Here is a 14,287-nt window from a genome sequence, read left to right on the forward strand (position 1 = left end):
GACCCAACTAAAAAAGAAAATGTGAGAATCTCTTTAATGAACATAGGCACAAAAATCCTTAACAAGATACTGGCAAATGGAATCCAAAAATGAATGAATTGTCAAAAAGATAATACATCATGACCAAGTAGGTTTCACCCTAAAGATGAAAGGATGGTTCAACATTCACAAATCAATAAATGTAATGCATCATATAAATAGAAATAAGGACAAAAATCACATGATCATGTCAACAGATGCATAAAAAGCTTTTGACAAAATCCAGCATCCTTTCATGATAAAAACACTGAAGAAAATAGGCATAGAAAGACCTTATTTTAATCTAATAAAAGCCATTTATGGCAAACCAATGGCCAATATCATATTAAATAAGGAAAGGCCAAAAGCTTTCCCTCTAAAATCAGAATAAAGACAAGAATGTTCACCATCACCACTCCTGTTCGATATAGTAATCTAAACATTAATTAGAGAAATCAGGCAAGAAAAAGAAATAAAATGGATATATAAAAGAAAGGAACAAGCCAAATTATCATTATTTGTAGATGCCATGATTTTTTACATAGAAGATCCAAAAATTTCCACTAAAAAACTCTTAGAACTAATAGCCAAATTGAGCAATATAGCAGTATACAAAAGCAACACACAAAAATCAATAGCATTTCTGTACACCAATAGAGAAATCACTGAGAAAGAAGTTGAGAAAATAATATCATTTACAATAGCATCAAGAAAATTAAATACTTAGAAATTAACCTGCCTAAGGAGATGAAAGATCTCTACAATGAAAACTACAGTTTCAAAAAGGAGATCAAAGAGGACATTAGAAAATGGAAGGGCATTCTCTGGTTGTGAACAGGCAGAACCAAAATTATCAAAATGGCCATGGGCTGGGGATTTAGCTCAGTGGTTTCGCCACCTGCTGCGCAAGTGCAAGGACCCGAGTTCGATCCCCAGTACCAAAAAAAAAAATGGCCATACTTCCAAAAGCTGATATATAGATTTAATACAACCCCAACAACATTCTTCATAAAAACTAGAGAAAATAATCCAAAAATTCATATGGAACCAGAAGAGATGCAGAATAGTAAAAGCAATCTTGGGTAACAAGAGCAAAGCAGGAGGCATCACAATCCTGGACTTCAAGTTATACTACAAAACTACCATGATAAGAAACAGTATGGTACCAGCACAAAAACAGACATGTGGCTCAGTAGACCAGAATAAAGGACATAGAACAACCCCAGACACATTCAGCTATCTGAAGTTTGACAAAGGGGCCAAAAACATATGCTGGAAAAAAGATAGCCTCTTTAGCAAATGGTGCTGGGAAAACTGGCTATCACATGCAGAAGCTAGACCCATATCTCTCACCATATACTAAACTAAAATTGAAATGATTCAAAGGTCTAAATGTTAAAACAGAAACATTTAACCTGCTCAAAGATAAAATAAAGAAAACTCTTGAAGTCATAGGCTTAGGAAAGGACTTTCTGGACAGAACCCCAATTCCACAAGAAACAATATCAAGAATCAACAAATGGGATTATAACAAATTTTAAAACTTCTGCACAGCAAAGGAAACAACCAACAGAGTGAAGAGAGAACCTACATGATGGGGAAAGTTTTTGCCAGCTATTCCATGGACAAAGGATTAATAAGAATATATAAAGAATGAAAAATTAGATCCCCCAAATAAGAGAACCAATAAAAAATAAGCCATTGAAATAAAGACACTTTTCAGAAGAAATACAAATGGCCAAGAAATGCATGAAAGAATGTTCAACAGTAGAAAAATGGAAATTAATACCAAGATTCCACCTTACTCTAGAAAGAATGGCTATCATCAAGAAATCAAATAATAACAAGTGCTGGTGAGGCTGCAGGGAAAAAAGGAACCCTTCTACATTGTGAGTGGGAATGTGAACTAGTACATCAGTGGACATCAGTGGACATCAGTGTCGAGATTATTTAAAAACCAAAAATTAGAAATTCCATTCAACCCAGCTATTCCCCTACTAGGTATCTTTCCAAAAGAGTTAGAGACATCAATTACAGTGATATATGAGCATCCATGTTTATAGAAGCACAGTTCATAATAACTAAATCTTGGAAGCAGCCTATAGGTCCATTAAGAGATGAATAAATAAAGAAAATGTGGTATTTAAACACAATGGAGTATAGTACTACTCTGCTATAAGGAAGTATAAATTTGAGTAATTTGTAGGAAAATGAATGCACCTTGAATCCATAATGTTAATTGAACTAAATCTGATACACAAGCTTAAATATTGCATGGTTTCTCTTATATGAGAAACTCAAAGTATAAATAAATTAAAGAAGAAAATAAAACATACAAACAATAAACAGGGAGATACATCATTTGCAAATGGTAAGGGGACCAAGCAATGGAAGAATGAGGAGGAAGGTGAGGGAGGAGGGAAGGAGATATAAAACGAATCAAGATGTGATATGTCATGTACATGTACCAACTCCCCACTAGAATAATGTACATGAAGAATGAATGCATTCATTATATACTGCAAAGATGTACTAATAAAAAAGAAAAAAGGAAAAGGTAGTGTCTGGGATTTTCTAATTTTAAAAACTTTTAGGCAAGAATATAGGAGAATGTCTGTATAACCTTGGAATGGAGAAGGATATCTTAAACAAGACATGCTAACATTAATCAAAAGAAAAAGATTATTAACTACACGAAAGTCACCATCACATTTGCCTGCCTCTGTTATTACTTCTAGTTCTCCCTCTTACTTTCCATTCTGAGAATTGCTGGAAGCTCATTATCAGTTCCTCAGGATCTTACAGAAAATGAAGATGCAATCAAAGATTCAATAGTTGAAGCTACAAATGGTTAAAATGAGAAAGAAGAAAATGAACTCACAGACATGGGAGAAGATACAAAGGAACCATATCTGGCACACTCACCAAGGACAGGCTCAATTATCTATTTTATTTTTTGAGACAGTGTCTTGCTATGTAGTTTATAGGCTGGCCTCAAACTCAAACTCACTGTGTAGCCCAGGCTGGCCTCGAATTCATGGCGATCCTCCTGTCTCAGTTTCCCAAGTGCTGGGATTGCAGGCGTGCGCCACTACACCCGGCTTCGATTATCTTATATTAGGAGATATTCCAAAAAATGACATTGTGAACTTCCTGGGAGGCTTTACAAACAAGAATATCTTAGTATTAAATCCCCAGATGTTTCTTTCCAATATTCTCAGAATTATTGGCTGTGTATCCAGACTTGCACAACTCTTCCTCTGACAATGTTTCCTCATGTTTTTCAAGTTCATGGACAGACATACTTTTGGTCTGCATTACAAAGATTTCAACAGAAATGAATTCTAAGATTCTTCCTTCAGTCAATTAAAATTATTGAAAAGAAAAAGTATTTGGATGAAGTAACACACACACACACACACACACACACACACACCTTGCTTGCTTTAATCTGATCTTGGGCTTCTGTTTGTTGTTGATCTTTATCAACTCCTAGAATCTACAAGGCAAAACATACCAAAAAGAGCATTGCAAAGAACAGAACTTAAATCAGAATGAATTGATATGAGTTGGATTTTTTTTTTCAGGGAACTTTGAAAAAGATAAAGAAAGCTTCGTTGCGAAGGCTGCCTGGGAAGCATAGACTGAAAATATTATCAGGACCCAGTGAGTAGATGGTCATTTTACATAGCTCTGCTCTACCAAATCTACCCTAGTGTTTTTTCCAGCCTGATGGAAATTGGTCCACAGGACCATATCGTCATAGGAAGCAACTCCTGCTTAGGTAAGAGCAGATCATCAGATCTATCATGACAATATTGCTGAAAATGCTCAGCACTCACCATCGTAAAGAAACAAATATGGAAGTTTCAAACCATTACAATTTGTGTATGTGAGTGGATATGTATTAGCAGAATAATTATTCTTGTATGTTCCTTATTGACAACTTCCCCCAAACCCAATGTATACCTGCCTGGTATGATATATGTGTCTCCCACACCCTGATCTGTGTGTTACAAGACAATTGTTTGCCACTTTGTTCTTTGAGTAGATTCAGTTTACTCTGATCTCATTGATTAGCTGATGTTGTGGTTGTGGTTGTGTCATCTACTGAAGGATTTCCACTTTCAGAAATGGTTAATTAGGGAATTTGTAGCAACCCTCCCAGCTGAGGAAATTAAAATTCTTGGGAATATATTTTACAACATTTTCTTCTATGCATTGAAGAGCTAATCTGGGACTGTGGGAAATAATAGTTAAAATCTAGGTGAAGGTTAACACTCATAGAAACAGACAAGCACTTAAGTGTTCATAGAACATTTTCCAGTTACCAAGAAAACAGTGAGGCTGAGCTGATATAAAGGATGGTGACAAAAGTCAGATCTTCAATTCACCCTGATCTGGGAGTCTGATACTTCCCACACTTTAAGCTGGAACCCTGAAGGTCTACATTTCCATAGTAACAGTTAATTTTGAGTAAAGCAGCCCTTGTGTGTACTTGCAGCCTAAGGCGATATCTGCTGAGTGATGTAGGCAACCACAGGCCTTGACCTTAGGTAGGTCAAAGTCACTCCAGAGTGTTTGTGTCATCAACTGATAGGACAAAAATGATTTCCCTGGAAATAAATAACAATATTCTTGTTACTCATGGGTGGATTGTCCTGAGTGGGTCCCTGATACCTGCCCTGTACGGCCACCATTCCTGCAGCCTCTCACACAGCAGAGGGTCTCTCTGTGCTTGAGGAATGGACGAGCACAGTGAGAAGGTGCCATGGATACCAGGCTGAAAGCCTAGTGAGCTCCTGCTGCAGGACAGCACCAGAGAAAGGAAGGGAAAAGAAACTGCAAAGCATTCAGCAAAACAAAAGGTAGCACTTCTCTCCGAGGCCCTAAACACCTGACTGCTCCCAAGATTGCAGCCCTGGAGTGGAAAGAGAACAGCTTTGTAAACTACTTTCCTGCCTCCACCCTAGAACATCAGAGCCTCAATGAAGGATTCATTCAACCTCTAAGACTTGCAGGTCCCAAAATAACCGAGTGCCAGTATGACCTGCTTCTCAGTGGAAATCCTTTGCTGCCACACTTGGAGTTTGTTATTGCTGCCAATAGCAATTCTCCTTGTTCCATTACTTTAATACCAAGGAGCCCCCAAATTGCTAACTAGAGTTTTCTGGCTGAGAAATTCTAGGTCATTTCTACCCTTTCAGTCTACGTGGAGGTGTATTTCCTGCTGCACCTCCAAATAAATCACTTTTGTGTCTTTACAAATCTTTTCAAAGAGATCAAATATTTTCTAATAATGATACCAAAGGCAATTTGGGTCACATCACCCTTGTACCCTTCCTGCAATTTTCTGGGAGCCTTGAGGAGCAGTGATATTGAGGATGGAGGCAATGTGGCTGATTCCAAAGGCGAAGATGGTGGGGAGCAACCTCAGGGCTCATGGGCCTGTAAAAGGGCCTCTTTCCCAGCTGCCTCAGCACAGCGCTGCTTCTGACTTGGCCTCTTGCCATTCGGCCCCCTAGCTGGGTAGTGAGTGACTGATTACTTCACAGCAGCACTGAGGTGAGTGGGACTGGGGGAGCTGAGGTTGCCCAGATGGTCTTGAATAGAGCAAGGTTATTCCAAAGCTGGTGGGGTTCATCTTTGGCATGGTGGAGAACGTCAGGAGCAGGAAGAGCTCTCTGACTTTCTCCCTCCCCTTCTTCCCTGGAGCAGGACATGAATCCTACAAGAAACTTTCTGATCTTCCCCCAAAGCCCAAGGGATGGGCTCCTGATGCCCAGAGAAAAGAACACCCTAATCTCTACAGAGAACAAGTCACAGAAGAGTCTCAACAAACAGGCCTTGGAAGTCTCCCCGGTTTGTTACACTAGATCTCACTCTCATTTTTCTATCATGTGTCTCCACAGCTGTTCACTCTGACAAATCTAGCAGAAAAACATAACAGGTGTAACCATTTCTTTGGGTGTTCACCGACTTAAAAAAGCTCCTGCCCCTTGTAACACTGACATTAAATAAATGTGTGCATTTCTCCTATTAATCTCCCTTTGTTAGAGGACCTCAGCCACAAACCTGGGATGGGTACAGAAAAAGATATTTATCTTCCTCTCCAAACAATGATTTGAAGCTGGCAGTGCTTGTTCCCAAGCCCCTTCCACTCTCATCTTCAGTCTCCCCTCCCACGACCCACGCAGGCTTAATCTCAAGGACAATGTCTTCTGTCAAGTCCTTTCCCTTTCCTAATCTCTGTTATATTTACTTTATCCTGAAACCTCAAGGTCTTTTGGGAATCTTGGCTTACCAACCTTTTAAATCAACCAAAAGTACTAATGCGTGGATACGTCAAGGGATGGGGAAGCACTAAGACAGAGCTGAGTGTACTGCTCCTGATAATAAAGGAATGTGCCAGTCAAGTTCAGCATCTCTGAGCAGAGTAGAACTTGACTTTGAATCAAATTTTTGGCAGTGGTGGGTTGGTAAATCAGTTCTTTGGGGATCAAGTAGGTGGGAGGAAGAGCATTTGCGAATATCCATACTGTAATATTCATTCCTATCGCAGCCTAACTTCAAGCTGCTGAAGATTTAACAAATGACCCAATAACTCCTGAATATTTAATGAGTCTCTCTTGCTGGCCCCCAGAGCATAGCTTTCATACACCATTTTGTTCAGAACCCTGAACCTCCGGGGCTGGCATAAGTGATTAACACCATCGGTAGGAGCAGTGTCACTTGGTTGAGACAGTTGTAGATTGTTTGGCGCTCAGAGGAGCAAGTATTGGAGTGAGTCCATCCCTGGTTGGCTGATTTCCAGAAGCAAGAGCCTGACACTGATTAGTCTGTTAAGCTCCCACTGAGGTAACTTGTCAACAATCCACTGAATAGCCTTGAAACTAGTTTGACAGCTATTTGTCAGCAGGGTATATACATGAAAATTTCTCCTTTCCCAAGTTTTCAGGACATTTTTATTCTCAGGTGTTACACTGGACAAAAATTTTTAACACAGGCTTTCTTAGCAAAGACTGGACAGTATAGGATACTTAATTAGAATTTCAATTAGAATCATAGTGTTTGAATGGCCAATGGAAAAAATCTCTCGTCAACATTAAAATGAATGTATCTTGATGAGCTATGTTTTCCATATCTCTTTAAGTAGGAATTTGTGTGTAGGATTTTCAGGTCATTTTAGAGAGATAATCTAAGGTTTTTCTTTGAGATAAACGTCAGCTACTACTTAGATCTCTGTTCCAGGTAAACAGGGAACTGACAGTCTTAATAAAACACTTTGCTTGATTTATCACCAAAGAAAGTCCTTATCTTTTATCTTACAAGCTTGGCTACAACAAACTCTTCTACCTTCTCTCCTCCCCACACCCTACACAACCTGATTCCCTGATGTATGATCATAGAGTGGGGATTTTTTGTGAATCAGAGCTGGAGAAGTTTGGATTGATACCCGTATCCTCCTTAACTTGCACTGGAATGTTCTAAAATACTTATTTTACTGTTTTGTGGCTTGTTGTTAGAATTCAAAATGATTTGAATCTGCTGTCTATTTGTGGTTGCTGAAACCATCTCCATGGTTCCTCAGTAATGGAATCCTTTTACTTCTCTAAATATCCCTGTGCTCAAAGCCCTCTGAACCTGGAGTTAGACTGTGTCTACCAATCCTGTGGTTCGAATGGGGACACAGGTGTCAGAGAGCCTGGTTTTAAAGACTGGTTCTCACCCGACTGTGTGACCTTAGCATTTACTGCTTATGTAAAGAACAAAAATTCAGAGAAGAGCTCTATGAACACTACATTTAGGGCAGATTTTCACTGGCTGCTAAAAAAGGCCACTATTACAGTTAACTTTGTTCCTCTGAAGGATGAAGGATAGAAGGAAACAGAATGAAGAGGGAGAGGATTTTGCAAAACTGAGTGATGAGGTAGAAAACCAGACTAAGGCAACACAGTATTTTTCTGTTTCTCAAGCTTCAGGCTCTGGCCCAGCCCCTGACTCCTTCCCAGCCTTTCCAACCCCTCCTGTATCTTCCAGCCTCCTGGATCTGCAGACTCAGATGCCTTCCCTCCATGCACACCACCTCTGGTCTCCTAGAGGATTGTAGCCCTGCTGGACATTTCCTGTCTCCTCCCCTCTAACTTTGGCTGTTGGGTATTTTGTCTCAGCAATGAGACAAAAGTAACTAACACAGTGACCTACTCTATTTGAGCCTCTGTTTCCTTATCTGTAATATGGGGATAATAATAATGCTGACCTTAATGTATAGTCTTGAAATTTAAATGACATTGCAGAAGTTCCCCCACCACCATCCCAAGATCCTAGGGCAAAGAAGGTGAGCCAGTCCCAGCACCCAGAAGGAGGCTCCCCCGCTGCCATCCCAAGCTCCTAGGGCAGAGAAGGTGAGCCACATGGGCACCAGAAGCACCCATCCACCCATGGAAATGAGAAGACACGTAAACAAGTCTCAAAAACAGACTTCTGGATCACCTACAGCAACCCCAAAGGGAAACGAGATGGAACAAGCTGATACTCAACCACCTGGACTCTCTGAACTGGCAACAAAAGGGGATCTGGGAAAAATGAAATCAGAAATAATTACTCAGATAACAGCAGAGATTTTTCTCATGGTGCAAGACATGATTAATAAATCTAGAGAGGACACAGATAAAAAAAATAGAGGAGCTGAGGAACATGATGGAATCCCAACATAGGAAACAAATGCAATCCATAAAACAGATACAAACAGATTTCCAGGAGATTAAAAACTCCACTGAAAGTCTGCACAGCAGAATGAACCAATGTGAGGATAGAATTTCAGATATAGAAGAAAAGATTGCAATTAGTGAGGAGGAAAAGAAAAATTGCTTTAAAATTGTAAGGGAGAATGAGAAATCAATCCAGCAGCTGCTAGACGATGCAAAGAAGAATAACATAAGACTGGAGTCAATGAAGAAAGAGGAGAGAGTGCAGATGACATCAAAAAACTGTTCACAGAAGTGATGGCAGAAAACTTCCCAAGGAGGGGGAAGGAACTTGACATACAGATAAGTGAGGCATATAGGACTCCAACTAGCCTTGATCAAAAAAAATCTATACATAGGCATATAATAGTTAGGATTCCAGAAATCCAACAGAAGAACAAAATTCTACAAGCAGTGAGAGAAAAGAAACAAATCACATACAAAGGAAAGCCCATCAGAATCACAGAAGACTTCTCAATGCAAATCCATAAGGCAAGAAGAGCTTGGAGTGATGTATTTCAAGCCCTAAAGGAAAACAGCCTCCAACCCAGATTGATGTACCCTGCAAAACTATCTTTCAAAATTGATGGAGAAAGAAGATACTTTCATGATAAAGAGCACCTCAGGAACTTCATGAATATCAAAGTGGCACTCCAAAAAATTTTAGACAATATCCTAGGAAAAGACAATGAGGATCACAACCCCAGGAAACCCAGCAGAATGAATCCATTGGGCATGACAAATTAAATGCAAAGGGGGAAAATCCAACAAAAAGAAAAAATCATGATAAGGCTTTTAAAACTTTTAACTTCATCTCCCTAATGAGTGTATAATTCATTCTTGTTATTGTACTGATTAGTATTTTTCTGATTCTAGAGTTGCACACATTTCCTTGTGCTGTACTGGCTATTTATCATCTTCTTATGTCTACTCTTTAATTGGATTGTCTATTAATAAGCTCTAAGAATTCTTTATATATTCTGGTCATAGGTTATAAGCATTGTAAATATGGTCTGCTTAAGGACTACTTTTCATTTTAATGATGTCATTTAAAGTTCTAAATTTTGATGGAATCTCATTTATCAATTTTTTTCTTTTCTACATCATGTCTTTTGTATCCTAGGTAGTTCTTGCCTACTCTGAATTCATAAACATCTTCCCTTATAATTTCTTCTTAAAGTTTTATACTTTTAGGCTTTCATATTTTGGTTCATAGATCCTTGAAATTATTTTCATGTATGGAAAAAAAGGGTTGAGGCTAATTTTTTATATACGGATACCAGGTGTTCTAGTGCTGTTTGCTGAAAACACTATCTCTTCCTTGGCTCTTGAATTGAGTTTATATTCTATAAAATGCTAATGTTAAATAATCTTTCAAAACTCAGTGGACCATGTATGTGTGGTTCTATTTCTAGATTCTCTGTTTTATTCCAATGATCTATATGTCTTTCCTTACACCAACCCTGCCTTGATTACTGTAGCTTTAGAAGAAGTCTTAAAATTAGGTACTAAATGTCTTCCAACACTGTTTTTGTTTTTGTTTTTAACTTTTCTAGGTCCTTTGTACTCCTACATAACTTTTAAATTTCAATATCCAATTCTTCATTTATAGCAAGTATACACAGACCTGAATTTTTATATATACCTTTTGTTTTCTAATCCTGCTAAATTCAAATACAAGTTCTAGGGGCTCCTAGAGATTTCTTAGTATTTTCTCTGTAGATGATCATTTCATCTACATATAAAGATTTTGCTTCTACCTTGCCAATCCTATCCTAATTGTGTCATTTTATTGCCAAACTATTTTGGTGGGGCCTAGGTTTCAAAGTTTAATGGACAGATAAAAAGTAAGCATATCTGCCCTTGTTCCCCACCTTAAGGAGAAAGCATTGTATCTTCTCCATTCATATAAGGCATTCTCACTGGAAGTATGGAGTACATGTCTTTAATCTGTTGAGAAGTTTCTGTTCTACTTCTGGTCTCCTGATAGCTTTTACCATGAACAGCTCTAGAATTTACTCCAATACTTTTTCTCCAACTAGTGACAGGATCATATGGCTTTTTCCTTTCCTCTGTTAAAATGATGACTTTTGGGGGTGGATCTTCCAATGCTGAACCAACACTGCCATCCCTATAATAAAACCACTTTCTACATACTGCCAGATCTGACTTCTAATTGTTTTGTTAAACAAATGTCTATCTATGTTCATACTTTTTTCTTCTATTTTCTTTATCCAGTTTTAGGATTAGCACAATGTTGAGTTCCTAAAATGAGGGGAGAAGTGTTCCTTCTTTTTTCTGCTTTAATTGTTTGATATTTATCAGTTAAAATGTATATGAGCCTGCTGTTGTCATATAGGTAGGTTTTCAAGCTAGGAATATATTTTCTTTAATAGGTGCTATTCAAATTTTATATTTCCTCCAGAGTTAGTTTCATTAATTTGTCTTCCAAGGTACTTCTTAGAAGTTGTCAAATTTATTTCAAAACAGATTTTTGTAATATGCTTTCTATATCCTTTTAAATTCTGTAAAATCTGTGATAATGTCTCCTAGATCTTGATATTATAATTTAAAAAATGTATAACTGATATTGTGTAACAGAAAGTAAAGGTGTAAAGGAGCAGGGGAAGTGGGAGGGGTAGGGGAATGAAAAAAAGGGAAAAGAAAAAATATGAGAAAAGGAAGAAAATGGAAACAAAGTCTTCGCAAATAGGGAAGGGTGGAGGGGGTGAAGGGAGGGCAAGGGAAGGGGTAAAAAGAGAACCAAGAGACTCATGTAATGATACAAGATCCCAATGATGAATGTAACTGTATTTTATACCAAAAATGTACCAATAAACTTAATGGGAAAAATAAATAAATAAATAAATGACATTGCACAAAGCGTGACCCCGACTGACTTCAGTAAGTGCTATGTAAGGGCTTGTTGTTATCCCCGGACCTCTCTGCCCATGTCTTCTCCTTTTCTGTAGTACATTTCTCCATCACATGCCTCTTACCTCCAGGGGCCCCCAGGTTCTATCCTCAGCCTTCTCTTTCACAGTACTCACTTCATGGATTCATTAGCCTTCCAAATATTACAAATTATCCTCTGCTCTTGCCTCTTCATACATTATCTATGGCTAGGAACTCTCACCCCCAGTCACTGTCATGTCAAATATAACACACCCATTATGAAGCTCAGCTTCCCCTCTGAAAGGGATCCTCTTCCCCTCACCCATTGTTATGCCATCACCCTGAGTCTCCAGTCTCCGAATCACTCCTCCCAGTTCTCCCAACATTTGATTTATTTCCTAGCCCTCCTGTTCTTTGTTTGACTTCTCTCTGATTCACCCCACACTGCGTTCCCACTACCACCACCATCCAGGCCACCTCTGCTGGGATAAACCACACCGCTTCAGAGCAGACGTCTCCAACTTCCCATCATTCAGCTTACACTCTTTCATCTTTACCATGGGACAAAAGCATATGCGTACAACCATTCTGCTTTTCACTTTTAGGATAATAATCAATAAATTCAATGAGATAGTCACCATTTTACTGTAAAATAGGCTCTGTATTGAGTGCTTGGCCCCATGTGGGCTCATGGAAATGCTCTGAGCGTGTTTGAGGTAGGCTAGATGAACGATGGTGGTTGGAAGGGTAGGAATATTAAGTGTATTTTCAACCTATGATATTTTCAACTTACCAAGGGGTTATCAGGATGTAACACCTTGTAAGTCGAAGAGCATCTGTATGAGAATGAGAGGCAGTCCCGATAAGAGGCGGCCTGGGCTTGACTCCTGGGCAGTACATTCAGCATCCTGTTGGTTCCCGGCACTGAGGGACACCCCACTCCCCAGTCCTGAGATCAGGACCACTACACACACACACACACACTTCCAAACAACCTCTGCTTGGGGTGGGGAGCTTACTGAGAATTATGCATTCATCCAAATCAAATCCACCCAGACACCCAGTTTGCACAGTTTCTCAAACACAGATTACTCAAACTTCTGCCCGAACCCCTCCCTCTTTCTCTCCTTCCTGCCTGCCTCCTTTATTGCCTCTCATTTCCTTTCTCACCCCTCCCAGCTCAGACTCTCTTCCAGCCATTCCATTCCTGGCCTGGGCTCTCTGCTCCTCCTAATGGACACTCCCCACCCTGCTGTGCAGCCTCCAGGCCTGCTTTGGCCTTTTCCACCTGCCCATTGTGCCCCCAGCCTGCCTTAAGCACATCATCACAGTTCTACCAAGTTTTCTGTTTCTTTGTGTCACCTTGTCCTCTAAACTGGACCCTCAACTTGTTGAGGACAGTGGCTGCTCTTGTCTCTAACCCACAGGACTTGAGGCAATAAAAAGTAGCAAACCCCTAGGGTGATGCCACTTTGTCAGTTTCAAAGTTCTTGACCAGAACCTAACCCCTTGCCTCATGCTCACTGCCAGCCCGGGATGAGGGCCCTCAGAAAGACTGTAACAGACAGAACAGGACCAGAGCCTGGGGACACTTCTGCCCCTGCCCAGCTTTTGATTAGTAGGAAGAAAGGGAGGACAGGTCCAAGCAGGTGACAAGCTGATCACCTGAGAGATGACCCCATCTTTGACACACTGAATTGTTGGCATACTAGAGGTCAGTGATGAAACTGACCTGCCTGCATGTGTCTGTCTGCATCCAGCCCTGCCATCGGCTCACACTCAGCACAGAAGCGCCCTGTGGTAAAGCCAGGGGCCACTGCCAGTGTCTTTACCTTCTTCTACTTGGTGGAGGTCAGTGCTGTCTTTTAAGTCTTCATCCATCCAGGGCCGAGCTTGGAGCTCCCCTTTCTTTTTCTCTGGGCTTCTATCAGCAGCTTTAAAGATCCACACAATCAAAATGCAGACAAGTGCCACCAGGACTGGAGTCAGGAAAAACATGGTTGGGAGGGAGTCTGCTTTTACTCAGAGGAATCCCACTTCCCACAGTAGCATTTAAGCAGAAACCAGGGCAGGGAATGCTGGGAGTGGAGGGGTAGGGAGGTGCACAGGAAAGGAGCAAAGTCCAGAGCTCTCAAAAGAGCAAAGATCACAGTCATGTGCGTGCATGATGATGTATGGGGGTTTGGTCAGGCACTAGCACACTCACTTTTTAAAATCGTGTACTCAAAATATTCTTAGGCAGTAATCCGAAGGGGCTGTGTGAGGGGCTGTATGCTCTAGCTCTCTCTAGCAACAGTAAAAGGCATTTCATTTCCTGGAGTGCCTTCAACTTCAGAGTTGTCTAATGAACCTGATTTTACAAGAAAAAGGGGATAGTCTTGGGGGAATCAACTCAGATGTTGTGGAAGAAAATTTACAGGAAAGAGGCCTGGCAATATGCATTTTAAATGGTGTGTGTGAGAGGCATTGTTCTTGAAGTTGTGATTTTTAAAACAATGCCCTTGCCAATATATGGGGCAAGGAAGTATCATGTTTTACATTAGAGAAAAACTTAGACCCAGAAAAAAATGATATGGAAAAATGATAATGATTAATTATATAACAGTAAGTTTTTTGTTTTGTTTTGC

General features: G+C 39.9%; 1 protein-coding gene across 2 annotated transcripts in view; it reads right to left on the reverse strand.

Annotated features, from left to right (window-relative positions):
* The window catches only part of Iyd (iodotyrosine deiodinase), a 38,694-nt gene extending 24,947 nt beyond the window's left edge, over nucleotides 1-13,747 (reverse strand). Inside the window, exon 1 of one of the 2 annotated variants that reach the window (XR_001184237.3) lies at nucleotides 13,493-13,747. Coding sequence is in view for 1 of the 2 variants with exons in the window: in XM_004856885.4 (XP_004856942.1) it covers nucleotides 13,493-13,658 (166 nt within the window). In the remaining variant the exon portion in view is untranslated. The remainder of the gene's footprint in view (nucleotides 1-13,492) is intronic. The other variant, XM_004856885.4, reaches the window with a different exon arrangement.
* Between the last annotated feature and the right edge of the window lie 540 nt (nucleotides 13,748-14,287).

This window comes from Heterocephalus glaber, unplaced genomic scaffold (assembly GCF_053883595.1).
Source record: "Heterocephalus glaber isolate CG9 unplaced genomic scaffold, H.glaber_assembly_v1.0 deba00001593, whole genome shotgun sequence".
Taxonomy (NCBI): Eukaryota; Metazoa; Chordata; class Mammalia; order Rodentia; family Bathyergidae; genus Heterocephalus; species Heterocephalus glaber.